Genomic DNA, 21105 nt, shown 5'->3' with positions numbered 1-21105 from the left:
AAGTTATAAAAATACAGAAAGCACTTGGCACCCCACATAATCTAAAAGGATACTATCCAAATGTGTGTCATTTTGAGAAAGTAGCTATTCAAACAAGGTACTTTTTACTTAAATTTCCACTAGTACTTCTCACTGTGCTACAAAATCAGGAATACTTTGGGACCCTTAAAATTTCATATACCAAAAATGTGTTTATAATGGAGAATTTATATTTTATTCTTCTCACATACAGAAAATAAACATGAAGTTTAATCGAATTATTTTGAGAATTAAAGCTCAAGAAAGAATTTTGTAAACATTTAAACTCAGTACAGAAATTACCACAGTAATAATAAGTCACTCCTAGCTTTGCTGTAGGAACCTCCAATTTCAGGTGAATGTGGGAACAAACTTTTACTGAAATATGATTAGCTTGAACATTTTAACACTGACCTACAGCTACTCCTCTGCGTAGGTGAAGCACTGAGGAAGAATGGGTGGCTCCTGATGCCCAGGTGTCTATACTATGAAACTATGGATTCAGGTATCATCTTAAGGAAGGAGATTCTGACAAACTGATAAAAGGATCCACTACACTGGCTCCTGAAGAAACCGCTTATTCAAGGGTTGAATTGGGACTTCAATAACGCTGGTTTTTCAATTTGGCTTTAGCATTCTCATCTGGGAATTCTAGAGCTTTAGCTCACCTCAGTAAGCATTCTTACTGAAATATGGTTTCCTTCAGTGAGTTTTGGACATTAAATCCCAGTGGATGGCATAAATAGACTGGTGTAGGCCTGATGATAGATTCTTCTAATTTGTCAGTGCTACCTCAGGAGCCGTCAGCACTACTAGCGGGTGATTTCAGCTACACACACCATCATTTTGATTGAGGCAAATACCCCCAAAGATTTGCTTTTCAGGAAAAAATATCAACGTCTCTACTATCTTGACATAAATTCATTCCCACTTTAACTTCAGTAACAGCATTTGAGGACTTTGGGAAGAAGGCTCAGTTTATAGGGAACAGTTTATGACACCTAGTAAAACCTAGTGTTGAAAAAATACCTCATTTTTCTTTTGTAAAAAGATAAGTTTGCTGAGGTTCATATGGTGATGTGCTATTTTCTAATACCTAACCAAAACATATTTTTAAGAATTCTAAATTGAAAAGGCACAGCCATTTATAGTGAGGGAAATAACACTTTAAAAATTAAACGTATCTTTCCTTTGAACACTGAATGATAGAAACATTTTATTCATCTAATGGTACCCGTTTTTTGGTCCACTGGCTTATTTTTAAGTATCTTTATCTAAAAAGTACAAGTCCAAAGTTCATTCACTAGTTTGTTACATAACTAAAGTGATCCATGTGTAGATTATTAAGTAATGTTTTTAAGGAAATTTTAAGAGGATTCTGACTAAAAAAGAAATCTGGGGCCATTCATTAATATTCACTTTGGACTTAAATTACACTTGTTATGGAAACGATCAATTACGGAAACTATCTTATGCTGTATCGGGCAAAGGGGCGAAGTATAGGAGAGTTTATATTGTCATACTTGGCTTTTGAACATTTTCAAGTTTAGTTTTTTAAGCATCACAAAATCTGTAAGTTTTAAAAATAAAAATTAAGGTTTAGCCACATATAGTGAACCTATATTTTATACTATAATTAAATATATTTGTATACTTAAAATATTAGAGAAATAAAGTCATTATCCAATAAATATTGACATACTGTGAAATATATCTCTAAATCATCATACTTTATATATAATGAGGCTGATCATATTGTTAACAGAAGTTAAGGTGTTAAGAATGTTATTTTTAAAAATTTATCCTTATTGTTCAAAGTCTTACAGATTTCTCTTTGTTTATTTTTCCCATTGACCCCTCCACCCCGCAGTTCCCAGGTCTTCTCTATTGTCTGTGTTCAAGGGCTATGCATTTATGCAAGTAAGTTCCTTGGTTAATCACTCCCTACCCACCCACCCCCACCCCTTCCCCATTCTTAAAGTTTTCTTTTTACAAAGTGCTCTCATCAAAAGAAAAGAGTAGCTGGGTTGGGGTGACTCAGTGGTTGAGCTTCAGCCTATGAACTAGGAGATCCTGGTTCAATTCCTGATCAGAGCACATTCCCAGGTTGCGGGCTCAATCCCTAGTAGGGGCATGCAGGAGGCAGCAGATCAGTGATTCTCTCTCAATATTGATGTTTCTATCTCTCTGTCCCTTCCTATCTGAAATCAATAAAAATATATTATAAAATAAAAAGTAAATCATTTTTGATTGAGGCTCATTGGAAAAACTGTTTTATGTTTATGCATATTAAAATGGTTTCACAGCATCCTTAGAATTTGATGAAACAAAATTCTGGTGAATAATTAAAATTTTATATCAGAGGATATAGCTATCTGTTTTTAAAATGGCTTTTTTATATTTCAATTAAGTTTGTGAAACTAAAAAACTACAAAAAAGGGAAAAACACTACTTAAATTCATGTAGATTAAATGGTGACCATTATTGCAAGGGAAATACTATGTCAAGGAAATGCTCTTTGTTTTGTTGCAAAAGTGTTAAAACACAAAAGTCAATAAAACTGTTGAAATAAGTCTCAGTAATTACCAAGATCAAAATCCAGTGGCTTTTTATTAAACATGAACTTTTGTTCTGCCTTCTGCAGTAAGTAAATAGTGCTGACAATTGGTTTGTGAGGCACTTGCTACAATAAAATGTAATTGTATCATGAGAGAAAGGTGACAATCAGGAGATCATGAAAAAATTACATATTCTCACTGGTAGTTAATTAGCCATGCAAAACCTCCTCAAACAGATATTCTCTTCTATTAGGAATGATTACTATGCAGGCCTACAGATGTCAATACCACAGTCATTCAAATACTTCTTTCCCTACTAATTGAAGGTTGTAAAGCTCTGGTGTCAAGGTTTTGCTTCCAAAGAGCTAATTTATGACTAGAAGGATATTTTATGTCTTCAGTTGCAGCAGCTACAAAATTCAGCAAATCAGAACCATCTGTGCTCAGATACTTGACTCACCGTTCATCCAGCAGCCTATCAGTCACGTTAGTTTGCATCCTGCATTCTTGGCTCATGAACACTTGTGATGATCCAAAGTTCATAAGAAATATTAAAAATGAATGGCATCCTGACCCTACCTTATTATACACGCCTGAGGGGAGAAAAAGCCCTCCTATTTTTTAATTTTTTATTTTTTGCATGTGGATGGTGGCAAGGGAGAAATGGCCATTTAGTAACCTGTCCAGTCGTGTTGCTGACGGCAGTCTCAGGTTTCCCCACCCTCTTAAAAAAGAGTTTGTCCTAACTCTTTTGTATTGTTTCAAATTTAATTCTTTTGCAAGTTCTAATTCTTTTTTTTTTTAAGTTGGCACGAGGGAGTCAGAAAACAGCAGAATAAAGGAGGGGATACAACTTTTTAAAATTGACTTTTAAAAAAAGAATTGCTTCTATAAATTGAAATATCAGCACATACAAATAATCTGCTTAAATCTAAGAATATTATCATTACCACCAAATTATGGCCAATGTGGTCTGCAAAAAACAGAGGGAAATAACTAAAGAAAATCTGAAGAAAAGCAGCAAATAAAGGTTCTTATAAATAAAGTCAAATTAGACTTAACCTAGTCACATCTCTATGACAACAGTGACCGTTTTACTTCTTTAATAGTACACAACAGACCACAGATCCTACTATTTTTTTGTAAGAAACAATATGTCGAACTTTCAACAAAATTTCTTGGGGCTGAGTTAGGGGAAATAGGAATTAAATATAATAAATAAGAAACTGGGTTGTCAAACTCATTTGAAACATAAAACAATCTCACTTGGAAGCAAGCTTCACAGGAGGTAATCATAAAATCCCAGAGACTATGATACTCACTTTTTGATAGTCTGGAGTACGCACATTTACACTCTCTTCTTTAGTGGAAAAATCCAATGGTCCTAAAGGTATTCCACCTGGGTTCAGAATTTTCTTGAGCATTTGATAGTCTGGCTTTTCATCATATGCTAAATTATGAGCACATGCCAAATATTGAGCTATTTCATCTGTGAAGTATTAAATTTTTTTACATGTCATTCATAATCGGCAAAGGAATGTCAAGACACCAATATCCTCAAAATCATTCTTTCTCTCTTACACACACACAAACACACACATCCTAAAGAAACTAAGAATGAACAATTCAATGAAAAGCACTTTTTAAATGATATCCAAAAATGACTGAAATATACTTACCTATAGATTGACAAGATAAGAGAAACTGATTATTTTTTACATATTTTTGTATATACAAGGTGCCCCCCCCCAAAATGTACCCACTCTTTAACAGCTTATTGCTCAATTTTGAAAATGAAATGTATTTTAATAAATACTGCCTTTATAATTATTCGAAGTATGTGTATACATTTTTTTTGGGGGGGGGACACCCTATATTTACTAAATCACTAATCTTATCAAAGAAAGCAAACTTTTTATATTATAGTGATTTTGATTTATGGGGTACAAGTTCTAAGAACTACCTGAGTAATATAATAGATGCTTTTATTTTATGTTGAGGTTTTAAAAAATCAGTTAAAAACAACTGGTACTTACTATAAACCTCCTTACTTCACAGGGAAAAAAATAATTCCAAATTTTAATTAAGGCTTTGATTTTGAGATTATAACAGTTCATTTAGAAATGACCTTGAATTGTACGTGTTCAGCCGTGACTGACTGTAGAATTCGCCAAACCTCCATACCTGGCTAGCCCGGCACATCCCCGTCGCAGCCTTCCTGATTTAGTGCAGAAGGATGAGGAGTTGCTACCTTTTATTTTTTCTCTACTGTAATCTCCTGCCTGGGACCATAGGTAACTCTCCCCGCCTCAAAAAAAAAAAATTATGAACTACAAACTTTTAAAAACAAGTAGAATTAGTAACCAAAAGTTATAAACATAGCAGAGCCTTAAAACAAATGTGGTTTTTGCATTTTTGTTTCATGAAGCTTCAATCTACAATCTATATACATGGATAAGACCATACACTGTTTAAAAGCGGGCATGTTTTCCTTTGTTTACCGTGACGTTTGGAGGTTTAGACTAGTTCACAAACTAGTCTTCACAAGCCTTTCCCCTTCAAAAACTTATTACTGACCCAGACACAAGTACTTCTCACTTTACCACGAGGCTGTTTACATCCACAGTAAGAGAATCTGGGAAGCATGGTGGGTTGGCAGGAGTGACTTCTAGCCTTCTCTTCCCCTCCCTCCAGGCCTACCTCCGTTCAATCCAGACAGGGAAAAATCCCAAAAGACACAGTCATCATCTGTTTTTGCTCGATGAAAGTCGGGGAGTAACCATCACACACCAAACTGTCCACAGCCATTCTCCAGGGACGTCAGGCTCATGTGACTAAGATGAGAACTCCTGGCTCCAGGGTTTTTCGTTTGTTTGTTTATTTGTTTGGATACTGTGGCAATTATGCAACCTACTTTCCCCCTTTCTAATGTATATAAAATCTGTTATCTAGCATTCCATCAGCCAGATGTCTATTAACTAGTCAGGGCGGGGGTTCCATCATATTTATAACTAAGGCTTGCAGGAGCCCTCTGGGGGCGTCCGATTCCTGGAGGGATGATCAAGGAGGAAAAAGATTAAATTACATTCACTGCTATTTTAATATAAATATTCTGTGGTTCTTTGGGCCCTTCAAGATTGGTAAGCCACGTATGGTATATCTTACAATTCTATTAACCAAAATATCTCAAATGGAGAGAGCAGAGCTGGATGTGTTGGGAATACTTTTCACAAATGGCTGTTAGAAGACCATGGAAGACTCCTGGCATTCCACTGGCTGGGAGCAGCTGTTCCGAAAAGCCTTCACAGGTCTGGGGTTTGAAAAACACTAGGTCCCAGTGAGGTCGGAGAGGGAGAAAAAGCAAAGACCCACCTCTGCTACAAATGTATGATTATGATCCTGGAGCTCAGACTTCTGTGATGTAGTACTGGTTTAAATGTTAGCCTTTCAAGATCTGGATTTATTATATTAAGTACACTTTCTAATTTACTAGCATATTTCCAGAGCTATAAAACAAAATACTTTGAGTAGTATGAAATTATGATATCCTTGAATCATCTGCTTTTTAAGCTAGCGAAATATTAAGTATCATTACTGACTATCATTTCAAGAGATAGAAACTTTTGAAACTACTATTATTACACTGAGTTAGGCATGCATGCTGCAAACTTCTTGGCTGTTTTATTTCATAAAATGTCTTAGTAATGGACCTTTTGTAAATCAGTTTAATTGCCCTGCTTACAATACCCATTCTCCTAAGCATAATCAACTAACTTAAGAGACCTTCAGTGAATATTAATGGCTCAACATGTTGTTCTTTAGAAACAGAAATCTGCTATAAAATAGTACTATACACTCAAATGGTTTGTGCTGAAAGAGAGGAACCTGGCACTGCTCCCGTGAGTTCTTGTAGCACTCTCCTCTTCCTCTAGCCAAACCTTAGCAACGGAAGTGTCACGGAAGATTATCTTATATAACCCAGGGCATCTGGGCTTTCTTTTCTGACCTGAAACTGCACATCGACCTTTTGTGCAGGAGGGACAGGAAAGGTAAAGGAGATACACGAGATGTACAATTAAACATTTTTTACGGAAATCTCCCCAGCTCCCTTTTTTTGCTAAGTGAAACACAAACTGTATGACTTGGTGAAAATGTCAATAAGAATATTAGTCGAGCCCAGCTGGCGTGGCTCAGTGGTTGAGTGTCCACCTATGAACCAGGAGGTCCCTGTTCAATTCCCAGTCAGGGCACATGCCCGGGTTGTGGGCTCGATCCCCAGTAGGGGGTGTGCAGAAGGCAGCCAATCAATGATTCTCATCATTGATGTTTTTATCTCTCTCTCTCTCTTCCTTCCTCTCTGAAATCAATAAAAAATATATTTTTTAAAAAAGAGTATTAGCCAAAAAGGAATATTGGCATTTGGACCAAGTTACTGAGTGCAATTACAAAAACAAAACACTTTCACCTTTCAACCCATCCCCTAAATGAGAATACTCCCCTGTTCCCCCCACTCCTTCAGTAGCAAAGGGAGGGCAGAAGGCAGGATGGCAGACGCATGGACTTGGGAAATAGCAGTGGGAGAGCAGGTCTGTTTTGTTCCTCTTTGGTTTCCTATGAAAATGCAAACTTTGGTCTCTTGTCAAATAAGGGCTATGTATGTAAGTTTAAGATGATTTAGCTCTTAGACCCTCAGATGGAAATGGACACTGTCTGACCTTAGCTAGAGGGTCAGTGTGCTTTCATAAGTCAGGTAAAAGCTAACTTTGACACCGCCCCATATAAACAGAGAACAAGATTCACTCTGCTTATCTACCTCCGAGAAAAAGCAGCCTGACAGCCAGAGGGGGCTCTGTTCTGTACGACACTGTAACCCGCTTGCTTAAACTGGGGCCTCGCCTGTACTGCAAATGCCAGGCACTTCTGTAACTCTGAATCGACTTACTACTTTTACTACTACGAATGTCAAATTAAAGAGCTCCGGAAATGATCTATACTAATTTGGAAGGGAAAATGATTTGATCGCACCACATGCCTTTGCCAATCCAAAATTTTGTTGCTGGCTGTTCAGCCAGAGTGTAACCCAGGGTCTAACAGCATTCAAGGGTTTAATGATTTTTTTTTAAATTATTAATTGAAAGTCTTTTCATAGATCAACTTTATCTTCTTTCAACAATATATAGAGGAACGAAAATAGAAAGTCAACTCTAGAAATACTAGATGAAGCTGAGTATTAAACCTGGGCATGATTCCCATACGATATGTATATTTAAAAAAAAATACTCAGTCGGCAGAGCCTAGAAAGCGGCCTAAACACTTTCGCGCAGTGTTCTCGTGTTCTGATGTCAGAAGGGATCTAAACAGCCTCTGCTCTAGCAACCTATCTGTAACCCCGAAGAGTTTCCTCCCAACCCTGAAAAATGGGAGTGGGTGGATTAAAAAGTTGTAAAACAGGAGTGACAAATGTGGTGACCTGTCAAGCATACTGGAGGAGGCAGAAGTTATCATTTGACTTACAGCAACTGCTTCCAGAAGGGGCCCATTTAAGCACCGACTCAGGCAGCTCATCCAACAGGCTGAAACAAAAGGGTAACACACAATGAATCTGTTTGCGATCCTGTGACCCACTGAAACAAAAGGGTAACACACAATGAATCTGTTTGCGATCCCCATTCAGTGATCCACTGTTTTGATTAGCAGACAAAACCCAAATTCTGTGTTGTTGAGTCACCAATACTTGACTTTCAGTACCTTTTTTCACCACCAGTAATAAGTAAGAGGGAAAGTGGAGGTGGGGAAGATCTCCCAATTCTCATTGACCAATTTTATATCAATCCCCTAGAAACTAAACAATGTAGAATTTAATTCAAAGTTCACACGTGTAAAAATGTAGAAGTAGCAATATCTGTCATTTTTTTCTTAACAACAAAAAAAATACATAGAAGAAAAATGCATGTGGATTTTGAGGATATTTTTCCTCAAGTACTAACTATTGGGGAGGGGCAAATTATTTAATTACTTATGTATATTGTTCTCTATTGGGCTATCCTATGGTTAAACAGATTAGTAAGAAATATCAAAAAATAAACAAATAAACAAAAAAACCATTATTCTAACCATTTCCAATGTTTTAGACTGAACAAGTACAACTCTCTTAAGTTGCTTCAGCCACAAATATATAAACATTCAATGAAAATTACTGATATGGATGTGTGATTCATAAACTCAGGCACAGGCAGAATTGCAACAATAAATGCACTGATCTAATACCACCCTGTGTCAGGAAAATAAAAGGCATAAGGGAGATATGGTAGTATGGTTGAATATGCAAGTATGCCCTTATGGAATCTATATATGCATATTGATAACAGACTAAAATCATCAGAAAGTCTTAATAAGAGAAAAACATATAGTCATTAGAATTAAATTGCTAATCTTTGAAATAAAGTACAATAGTCAAACTCAGTAAACTGAGGTGGAAAATTGCCAGGACTGTTTATTATTTATACCCATTACTGAGTTTTGACTTGAGCCGTAGACGGAAAAATGTCAGTTACATGGGGGTCAATACGGATCCATTGCTCACGGTAGTGATAACTAATACTGAATTATATAAATGTGTTCATTTTGGGTGAGGGACTAGCGTGATCAAGATTCCAAGTGGAGAAACATTTCTTATAATAGACAATACGTCCGTATTTGCAATAATCTGTATTATTCTGCATCTGCAGGCTAGCCTTTGTCTCTCTTAGGAACCGATGCCACACTGGATTTGAAAGTTGATTTCTGTGAATCAGCTAACTCCTTTGTAAACTTCTGTTGTAACATGCCCTCCTTAGAACATCGCTGCCTTTCCTGATGGTGATATACTATCTGTGGATAATGACTGTTGGGCATATCTTGGTATATAATAATAAAAAAAATGGCTAGTCTGTGCTACACGCAATTGACTTTTGCTTAGGCTTGATAAGTGAGAAAATAGTAAAACAGCAACACACTCTGTTCTCGGTCTGACCTAATTTTCATGCTCACAGCTTCTAGCTGAGGAAAACTGAATGTGAAATATTAAAAATGTTTATATGGCTGCAGGATTACCTTTTATATAAACACCTCATGTAAAAATTGTTTCTTCTTTCAGAAAAAAAAAATACTCCCTCCAAGACACACGATTAAGAAAGAGGCAGGTTGCTCTCACTTGAAAAATACAGGCCATATTTGCCCCGACGTGACTGTCGCTCCGCGCAGTTAGTATCAGTCACACGAGCTCGGGCTGCCTGCACATACGTGCACGATGCTAATTTGAAAACCCTCTTCCTTGAAAACACCACCACCTAGAATCTAAGCTTTGGAAAACACCATGTAACGGAACAACTATTTCGCTTTACATTCTGCATGACAACTCTCGAACGTGTGATTTCATAGGCGTCATCCTAATGGATGTGATGTCTGTCAGCGGCTCGGTTTTTTTATATTATAATATTTTTCAAATTTAAGAAATTTGCTTTAGTTATCACGCTGGGCGAATGGCCATCTTCAATGGGATACCAACTCCCCTTAATGGTCCCTGCAGACCTGTTGCAGCACATGATGGGAGACCTGAAAACCTTTACTTTGTTTTGGCCGCCTGGACAGCCCCCGGGTCCTGCAGGCTCCGTTCCCAGGGCAGCTCCCCACCGATCCACCGCAGCAGGCAGTAGCCGAGGATCTCAAGGTCACTCCGTCTGGACAGGGCTAGAGGAGTCAGCGTTGGGAGAGAAAGACGAGGGATAAGCGGGTTTTGAGAAACGGAGAAGTCGCTGATTTAAGTACTACGGATGAAATATGAAAAAGCCAAACGGGCAACGTGTTTTGTTTGTTCAGCTGGAGTCAAACTTAAAACGCCGCGGCGCTTGGCTCCAGCCCACAGACAGGCAGTGCCTTGTGGCTGCCGAAAGTAAGGGTCAGTTTCCTCACCTCCTCCAACTTCATCCTTCCTTAGTCTGGCCTGTCACATGAACTTGATCTCCATGGCCTCTGACATGATCCAGACAACCCATAACCTGGCACCAACACTTTCTCAAAGAGCCAAGCAGTAAAACAAAGAAATAAATGTCTGCAGCTAAATTGCTAACATATGTTCCAGGAAGTCCATGGGGTCTGCACTGGTCATGCAGAGACCCTGTGAGCGCAGACTAAACACTGCTGGCCTTTTCTGTTCCACTCACAGCGAGCAGCATTTGGAGCTGGAAGAATAGGACAAAACTGCCATCTAGTGTGCAGTGTGAAAAACCAGGTCTGTCTTAAGATTTTCCAGTTAATGAAAGTGGAGGATAAATATGCCTTCTGTTTTGGGTACACGGTTCTAAAAATCTTACAAATATTCGTTTTAGATTTCAGCAGAGCTAAACTAAGATTCTGGGTCAAATATCCTGAATAGAAAATATAAAGATGAGGCAATGGTGTGCATGGGAGTGTGGGCGGAGGTGGCCGGAAGTCAATTTTGAAGCCAAACAGAGGCTTTCAGCCTTTTTATATAAAATGCAGTAAAAGAACATGGTTAGGCCACTGCAAATATCACTTATATCAAACTACTAAATGCTGTAGACTAATTCCATCATAATTTTACATTTTAAAAAGTGCCTGATTTAAAGAGATGGACAATGAAACCTAAGAATCATGTCAAATATAAAAAATATTACTGAAATAATGATGAAAACTTTAATGAAATCTTACAAAATAAACTATTTTAAACCATTCTAACCTGTTATAAAACGACAAGTTGGTATTTACATTTCTACCACTACATGAACGCTCACCTGTGCAGGGATATACACTCTCCTGAGTGTAATTTGCGGCTGTTCAATTTTCTGTAAACAGGTATTCTATTTTATCTTTCATGAAATAAACTCCAAAAGAATCGCTCGGTCAACTTAGTTTTTAGTTTAAAAAGTTATAATACTAAGAACAATGCTGCTAACACAACACAGCTACTTTTGGTTACTATACATAAATTTTCATAAAAGCAGAAGACAAGATTAGCTCTCACACACTCTATCTTAACTGCTATTAGAGAACGGGACCATTAAAGGCCCTTCAGTCTCGCAGAATGCTGCAATCCCCTGGGTGCCATTTGCTTTCTGCACAAGCTTCAACAATGTCCTAATGCGAGTCCTGGCTCTCGTATTAAAATAAAAACACGGTCTCTACCACACAGTTTTGTAGTGATTTCTTCAGTAATAAATCTCCCATTAATAATGGAATGGTTCCATTTTTACAGATGTGTTCACAAGTCCCTTTTCCATTATGGCAATTCCTGATTACCACCACTTAAAAAATTCACATCCTCTAATTTTTGAAAAATTATATTCTGGCACCTGTTTGGAGGACATAGGCTACACGCAAGCGGGCCTCTGAGGAAAAACAATCAAGAATTAAAATGGAATGAATTTTCCAGTCACTTTCTCCCACCCTCTGACTGAGGGATTAATTGATCTGAAGCAGCAGTAACGACGAGTCATTTATATTTCTGAAGCCAATCTTTCATAAACTGGTCTCATTTGAAATAGCCCTTTAAGAGTTAACTTTACTTCAATATTACAGTTTGGCCTTACCTAAATAAAATACATTATCACATTTTTCAATGTTTTACTTTTTTTGTTGTGATATTATACATAAATAACAATAGTTAGGTAGGTGTTTTACCAGTGTTTCCATTCAGTTCTATAGAAATAAATGTAACGTTTAACAACATCCTATAGTTTCTCTTTCCCACCACTAAAGAGTGAGATGAAATACTAAAAATGTTTCTAAGTACATATCCTTCCTGAAATTCCCTCCCAGAGAAATAAATTGGGAAAACTGATGTGTTTCAGTGAAATTAAAGTCTAAGTTTCTACCAACAATTAGGTCTTCTTTCCATCTACTGTACACAGAAAAGTCATTTTAATATCTGTTAATTAAAAATAAATACTTTAGATGATATGTCAATATGTGTGTAACTAACACAATGAATTGATCATATATCTTTAATTGATTTTAAAATATATCAGACAATAAATGACATGCCAAATAATAATTCCTGAATCTAGGAAATGAATATTTTGATAGTTACTACATATATTCTATTATTTCCTTTGTATTTCAAAAGAATTAAATAAAATGCTGAAAATAAAAACAAGAATTGATTATGTTTGAAGAGAACTATTAATGTCTAAGCATAAAAATATTTAATTTGAAAGTTAAAATATATTATGGATTCTTTTGTTTCTGTATAATTTGTATTTCTGTATAATTTACTGTAACATATAGAGTTCTTCAGTTATATTTGATAATTAATATAATCATTAACAGTATATTTTCACATAGACTTCCTAAAAACAACAAACTATTACTTATCGTGCTATTGGAATGTAACAAAATTTAGTTATTAATATCTTTCTTCTACACTCTCTTGTTAGTTTCCAAATATAATTTCGCATCTAACTTTTATTTAGCTTATTAATATGAAGCAATGTAGATGACTCTTTTTGTGAAAAGCCTGTGGTGTTCTCAATGGCTCAACATTTCTAAATTATAAAGTATTGCCTAGAGCCGGGATCGGCAAACTGCGGCTCGCGAGCCACATGCGGCTCTTTGGCCCCTTGAGTGTAGCTCTTCCACAAAATACCACGGCCTGGGCGATTCTATTTTGAAGAAGTGGTGTTAGAAGAAGTTTAAGTTGAAAAAATTTGGCTCTCAAAAGAAATTTTAATCGTTGTACTGTTGATATTTGGCTCTGTTGACTAATGAGTTTGCCGACCACTGGCCTAGAGGAACAATGATTGAAAAGTAAGGTACAGGGAGGAACTTGAATTCTATTTCATTACAAAGCTGATGACAGGAACAGGTGACACTGAAATGTGTCCTTAAAATAAACACAGTTGATGTGATTTATGAAGCTGCTACTGTGCCAGACACTCTGACTGCTTTGATATTATCTCATTTAATCACCTTAACAATATAAGGTAAGTATTATTAACCCTGTTGGCAAGTAAGAAAACAGAGGCTCAGGGAGGTTAAATAACTTGCTTAGTATCACAGAGCAATATTTGACACAGCTCTGTACTGAAATCCTTGCAGAATCCAATGTCCATACTCAATCTAATAATTATTTTGCTTCCAACATTAGTTTTAACATCATTCAAACAACATTACATATACTCCTTCTATAGCTAGGGACTTATTTGAAGTAGGCATTTTAATTCAACCCCCCCAAAGGTACACCGATATAAAGACAGTTCTTTTGGCAAGAAATAAACCAGCAGCAAACTCCGAGTTCTAAGCTGTAGCACAACAATTTTTCATGCAACTACCCTTTCAGGATACTATTTCTTTCAAACTACTTCATTCTGAAGAAGAATTGTGTCTAGTTAAAACATTAATTCATAAAGTGTTAAATGGTCCTTCCAAGATGGTACATGAACAGAGGAGTTACCTAAGAGAGCTGGGCCTTATTCTAAAAACAAACTGGAGTGAAATCATCTGGGCCCAATTCATCAAATGGAATGAAAGAGGAATTGAGAGAACAAGAAAAGTGCAAGTGTTAATCCCAAAATTAATCTGATTATTTGCCTAAAGGGTTTTCTGTTTAGTTTTTATTTCTTACAGAGAGTACCATTATGAAGTGTGAAGAAAAACAAGTTTAGTAGGAAATAATAAAGTGAACTTGAAAACTTGTGCCTCAAGCAAACAGGGGTTTAAATGCCCCAAATATTCATTTATATGCTGAGAAATGACAATAAGAATGCAGAATGCATCTGAATAAGGTGCTCATCTCAGCAAGGGGAGGGTGACTATCTGCAAAACAAATCTAAACTTTATTTTTATGTTTCTAACTAGTAACCTCTGTCATTCAGGATTTTGTAAATTCGGATATGTAACAAGCTGGAAACTGTTATGGTGGCCACAAATGTTTGCAATTTCAAAAAGAAATTGGGAAGAAAGAATGCAATATGTGACAATGCAAAGAAAATATTAAACCCTTATTTTTTTCTGTACCTTTTAAATTCTAAGCCTTAGTTTTTTATGAAACACTACAGTGGTGGCCTTAGGGAATGTTACTCAACAGAGCAAAGGTGTAGGTATCTTGCATTTGGTCGATGTGTATTCTTAACCCAACCAAAAAGTTCAAGACCTATGTCATGACTTCAAAAGTCATGTCGAAATGTCAGAATTGGGTTATGCATGCAGAAGAAATAGTGTCCTCATTAATGCTTATTGATAGATATATCAACCAAAGACTATTTACAGCAGATACATTTACCTAAAAATAGAAATCAACAGTATTTTTTCTGATTACTAAAAGCTCCAACTGAGCACATCAACAACTTGATGGCTTCCCTTGACATCCTATAATTGAAAATTGGGTTCCTTTTTTGAATTATTGTTTAAGAAGATAAATATCATGTCACCTCCCCAAGTTTGGTAACATGAAAACACATTCTCAGTTTATTTCACATATATTTTGTAAGTTGGAGTGCTAAATTATAGTGAAGTGAAACCATGCAAGAAATAACACAAGACTTGGATTTCATACACGGTAGCAATTGGCAAAAATAAAAAACTATGTAATATATCTTTCCTTGATACTGAATATATTACATAAACAAACAGCCATTTAAAATGCAATTTAGATATCATATTTTACGGTCATCCATGATGTCAAATTAAAACAGGCATTATACACTCAATGCACAGGTCTGAAGTATTTAAAAAAGCTCAATATGTTAAATGCAGTATATCTCAAGAGAAATTAGGTATTGACTGCATGCCTCAGTGAGTAGAAAAATCTACAAAAATCCATACCACACATTGATCCAAATATTGCTTTTTTAACATTACTAAGAATGTAACAAATTTTAAAATAGTATATTTGACACAGATATAATTCTCTTTAATTATCAGGCAACGAGCCCAAAATATGTCAATGTTTATACATGTTAGTTTTTATGAAGAAAAAAAAATTGATAATAGAAGAGATAAGCCCAACATACATGACTCTAATTTTACACTAAATGAAGCACTTCAGCCACTCAGAAAATACCTTTAGGTCATTCAAGAGAATTGAGTTTGAAAGAGTAACTGCAATTTTTTAAAAACATACAGATATATAGATGTATGATAGTTGCAGAAATAGTTATTTATCCATTCATCTGTCAATCTATCCACCCCACTGTATATATCTCTTTGGTTTGTAATAATACAAGCTACCCTGCTTTTAAATAAAGTTGAACTAGAAAATGCTTAGGTCAAACTGCTGATCGGCACCTTACACAAACTCCTTAACTATAAAAACCCAATTAATCCACAGAAAAATGAGTTAGCTGTGTTTTACAAATAATCACTATAAAAAGTACAGAGACCAGCGAGTCTGATCAGGTTAACAATCTCTGTTAAATGGTTAATTCACAAATCAGTTTTCACGGTGAAGCCGGAATATTCCCTGGGCCTGACCAGACACAGCTACACCTGACACATGACAAATGCTTTGACACCTAGAGGCTCCATTTCCTGGTGACAGCTTGTTTTGTTCTTTACGTTTTCCTTTGCATTATCTTTCTAAGTATTTATTTGATCTCATAGTTGGACTGTTATAGAAAACATTTTTCTGAGATTAAACTGCACAGTGGCTGTACCAAAAGTAAACACATACATATTCATGAATTTGACCTTTTGCATTAACCTACAGGATTTATGGCCATGTTTATTCTGGTTCCTAGATATAACTAAATGGTTATTTCATTTCTAATAAAATACTAAAGTGAAATGTTTTATTTTTGAAAACTAAATGTAAACTAATTAGAAATGAATTAAAACATAGAGGATATAAAACCCTTTACTTCGTATAGCAGACTAAAACTGCATATTAAAACTTTAGTAAATATATGTGTGTGTGTGTGTTAGCTACATATGTGTGAACATATGTGTATGTATGTACATTGGTATGCATGTATATCTGTATATTTATATACAGACATGCCTAGAAGTTTAGTATAAATTCTATTTTAAATGCATTAAGGGAATATTTTTATAGGAATCCTATAAAACCTATAATAGTAAATATTCACTCCAGCATATGACTTTCCAGCAAATACCAAAAATATGTAATACAGACTCTTCCCTGAATAGTCTTGCCAGGGAGACAGTATCTTTCTACCATCATTCTCAGTTCAATATACTCCCCCAAAGCCCTCCCTTGGTGAAATCTACCCAACTAATCACATGTATTATTATTTAGGGAGGAAAAACCTTAAGCGAACTACAGAATAAAAATTTGTTCAAATATTTTATGAGGATAGCACAATAAAAGCAATGCCCTAAACTATGGAATAACTGTAGAGGACTTGTAGATTACCACAGTCCAAACACTGTCCAGATTAACATGTAGCAACTCTTCTTCCCATTCAACCATCACACTGTTTTCTTAGCTGTTTTAGTAGCCAAAACCACAATGAATCAAGATCAGAACTATCAGTTGAAATAAGTGGTCCAACCATAAGTTAATATCATCCTATATAATCCTATATAACAAAAGGGTAATATACAAATTGACCGAATGGCGGAACGACTGGCTGCTATGATGTGCACTGCCCACCAGGGGGCAGACACTCAATGCAGGAACTGCCCCTGGTGGTCAGTGTGCTCCCACAGGGGGAGTTTTGCTGAGCCAGAAACCGGCTCACAGCTGGCGAGAGCAGCAGAGGTGACAGGAGCCTCTCCCGTGTCTGCATCAGCGCTAAAGATGTCCCACTGAGGGCTTAGGCTCCCAGAGGGTTCCCGAACTGCAAGAGTGTGCAGGCTGGGCTGAGGAACCCCTCCCACACACACACACAGTGCACGAATGTTGTGCACTGGGCCTCTAGTCATTAACATAATCAGACCAATGCTTAAGAATCTGTATGATGAATTTCCAGTTATATCACTATCAAAAACGTACTCCCAGATTCCTGAAAATTCTTTCACACCAATGAATCTGACAAAAGTAAAGAAGAAAATTCACTGAGAGTAAAAGAACTTCAAATTAAACAAGAACCCACTATCAATGAGCATTTGATTCTTATATTTCTTAATTTAATTAAAACCATGCCCCACTTGTATTTTTGAATGCTCACTGATTCATTAACAATGTAAATGGTGAAAAAATACAGAAGATTTCTTAATTTCTGAGTGATCATTATTTTTCTAACCAAACTACCCTTGAAAAGAAATGTAGTGATTTCTTTCACTCTAATCCAAAATATAAAAGCTAACTTCTATTTCAGAAAATGTAACCTAGGATTCTTCCTGAAAGAAAGACCATATCTATCCAACACACTTGTCTCACTTTTGCACTGGCCTACCTTAAACTGGGGTGGGTTTTAATTGCCCTGGAAAATGATCAAAACCCCTCTACATTACATGGTCAATGGTCCTTTTAATAGAAAAGGCAATAATATACAGTTGTTTGCACCAACTAAAACTCGTTAGAAAGTCTCAGTTTAGGGTAACAGTTCACCAGTCATTAACAAGTGCAAATGTCTAATTGCCTTTTAGTGACAATGTGGTTCTTTCCAAGCTGTTTATAATTATTTGTATGGCTTAGCAAACTTGAAAATACTTTTATAAACAAAGTTTAAGGACTATAATTTTGAAAGCCAAAGTTTTTCAATAATAACCCCTTTTTTTTTTACTAGCATAACATTAGAATTGACTTTTTGTCTTGCTGACAGAGCAACTAAGAAAGTACAGTTGCATTGACCATATTGATTGTGAACAAAGCAACCATCAGTGGGACTCTGCACCATATATTTTCAATATTGACCTCCTATTTCCTTTTCCATGGCTTTCTGGGTCGGCTATTGGATTTGGACTGCAGTGTAATAAACAGCTAAGGTTTAATTAATGGTAAATGAATACAAGACATAGGTTATGACTTTAACTAATTAGGGAATTGTTGAATTAAGTCTGCCCTGGAATGCAAGGCAGTACAATCAATATCCAATAAAAGGACTATGTATGTAATTTACCTGCAAATGTGTTTCCAATACCATCAAAGTGAGTTTAAATAAGTAAGATATATGAAAGGCGACTAGGAGAGATTTCCACAAATTAACACTTTATAGTTTCAGAAGAGATTTTCTTGTTGTTGAGAGGTGGTATCTTCCAAAGCTCTGATAAGGGCACAATGAAAAGCAGGAACAATTCTTCACCAAATTCTTTACCAAATCTGCATTCTTCACTACAGCATGGAAGTTCAGTTGCTGACCTCCAAGTTTAATCTACACAAACTAGTAATCTCCTGCCCAAAGTGAGCATCAAGCTTTGCTTCCTTGACACCCTTGTGCTTTTTTCTCACTTGTCATAGTCTGTATCTACTCTCCCTATCAGACAAATATTCACTGGTAGACAATATCTCACCAGTGCTCTCAGTCCTCGAAGTGACTACGCAAAGGTCATTTCATGGAGTCTTATTATTCTGTAATTATTCTTGTGAAATAAAAAAAAAAAAGAAAAAGAGACTTACCTACTCCCTTGTGGGCATCCAAGCTGGTAAACTCCATTGTCCCATTATGGCCTTTTCTAGGATTTTCCTGATACTGTTTGTGGTTCCCGTTGGGACAATATCTGTAGGCAAGTCCGTAATCTGCAAGATAAACCTGGAAGACAAATGAACCATGCTTTCATCCTCTGAAAATGTAACCTTTATCATTAAGTCTTAAGAAACTGTTAGGTTAAGAAGTCTTATACCTACATTTGTATTACAATGGTGCCTTAGGATAGAGCAGACACAAATGAGGACCATAACAGCTAACTTTCCAGTTTCAAACCTTACTTCATCACAGGCATATCTTGTTTCTGAGTTGACTTAAGAGTTTTAGTCTTTTTATTTTGCTCCCAAATTCCCTCCCCTCCAGGTGGGCATCTAGACATCATAAACCACAACCTGCCTTTTTATCTGCATTCATGCAGCTTCTGGGGCTCTTCCTTTTCTTGTAACCCCTTCTCTGTAACATAAAACTGTGTCAGAGCGAACAATCTAAATATACAAACCTAACGTTAGAGGAGTTTCCATGAACAGGAAGTACAAAAATAGTGAACTGATTGTAAGAGGTAATGACTCAAAAAACACACCAGCATGTTGTATTTAAGAATGGAACGTCAATGCAGTATTCTGCCATTCAGCCCGATCCATATCATCACTGTAATCTTTGCAAGTCAGTCAGAATTTGTAAGTCAGTCAGAATTGCAAGTAGGGTTTCCAAACAGAATATAAATTGATAAAAGTCAGAAGTCAGTTCAAGTGAATTTTTCTCAGATTACTTTGGAGTGAGAAAGAGGAGGGAGACATAGTTTTACAGATACAGCATATACTGAATAGAAACCGTTATGACTAGATATTTATTCTGACATGAAGTCAAAATATAGTCGTTCCCAACTATCTGTTACCATGCTCCTCCTATCCCCCAAAGAAAGCAGTTTCAACTTATAAAATGTGTTGTTTCACATATTTCTTTAAAATTTGTGGATTGAGGCAACATTTCATGATGTAGCTACAAGACAATAGAGTATTATAAAACCGGTATGCCCTGCGTGGCTCAGTGGTTGAGCGTCGACCCATGAACCAGGAGGTCATAGTTTCAATTCCCGGTCAGGGCACATGCCTGGGTTGTGGGCACGATCCCCATTGCGGGGCAGGCAGGAGGCAGCTGATCAATGATTCTATCTCATCATTGATGTTTCTCTCCTTCTCCCTGCCTCTCTGAAATCAATACAAATAGATCTAAAAGAATAAAAATAAATAAAACTTGCATTTTAAAATATACCTATTAAAAGTATCTTTTAGTTTCTGTAAGGTTTTGGTTTTAGGATAGCTTAAGTAGGAGGTATTTTGAACTTCAAAATATATACAGCACAGAGTTTTCTTCATTTGTTGGAGAACATAGGTTGCTAGTGTCTGAAAACATGGTATTTTAGTTTTGTCTCTCGCCCACAGATGCTGTTTCTCTACATGGTCTCAGAAGTAACTGATCCCTCTGCTCTAAGTAACTAGACTTCAGGATCAGATGTGCAACTGGTTGCTTGCTTTCACTATTTATGATGCATTTTTTATCGTTATTTATTTCAAGAACTAAATTGATAGGCTTCACTTTACAAAGTAGATATCCCAGAAATGTACATATTGATAATTTAGAAAAACAGAAATATATATTACACTAGAGTAGTTTACTTAAAAATAAAAAAGAGCCATCAAGAAGCTTTTCATGTAGTCATTAGCCAAAACAATAAGGCCTAAATTAAACTTCATGAAGCACTTAATATACTACATCAGCACCTGCTAAGAGCTTTACATTCCTTGGCCCATGCCATCCTCCACAGAAATCCTGCATGTAGGTAGCATCATCTCCAGATCACTCGTGCAAACTGATGCTTAGTGAGATTATGTGACTTGTGTAGTAAAATGGAGCCAGAGTCTGACTCCAGAGTTTTCACTCTCGGTCACTGTTGGAAGGAAATTGCACTGCACTGCACATGCTAA

General features: G+C 36.3%; 1 protein-coding gene across 12 annotated transcripts in view; it reads right to left on the bottom strand.

Moving 5' to 3' along the window:
• VRK2 (VRK serine/threonine kinase 2) overlaps window positions 1-21105 on the bottom strand; it is a 103888-nt gene that overhangs the window by 40153 nt on the left and 42630 nt on the right. For 11 of the 12 annotated variants that reach the window (XR_013814597.1, XM_079791553.1, XM_079791555.1 and 8 more), the window contains 4 exons: window positions 19093-19225; window positions 10184-10304; window positions 8091-8149; window positions 3899-4065 (listed from right to left, as the gene is read on the bottom strand). Coding sequence is in view for 11 of the 12 variants with exons in the window: in XM_079791553.1 (XP_079647679.1) it covers window positions 3899-4065; window positions 8091-8149; window positions 10184-10304; window positions 19093-19225 (480 nt within the window). In the remaining variant the exon portion in view is untranslated. The remainder of the gene's footprint in view (window positions 1-3898; window positions 4066-8090; window positions 8150-10183; window positions 10305-19092; window positions 19226-21105) is intronic. The other variant, XM_079791552.1, reaches the window with a different exon arrangement.

The sequence above is a fragment of the Cnephaeus nilssonii genome (assembly GCF_951640355.1).
Source record: "Cnephaeus nilssonii genome assembly, chromosome: 15".
Classification (NCBI taxonomy): Eukaryota; Metazoa; Chordata; class Mammalia; order Chiroptera; family Vespertilionidae; genus Cnephaeus; species Cnephaeus nilssonii.
Note: the sequence above shows the minus strand (reverse complement) of the source record. Positions and strands in the feature narration are given on the sequence as shown.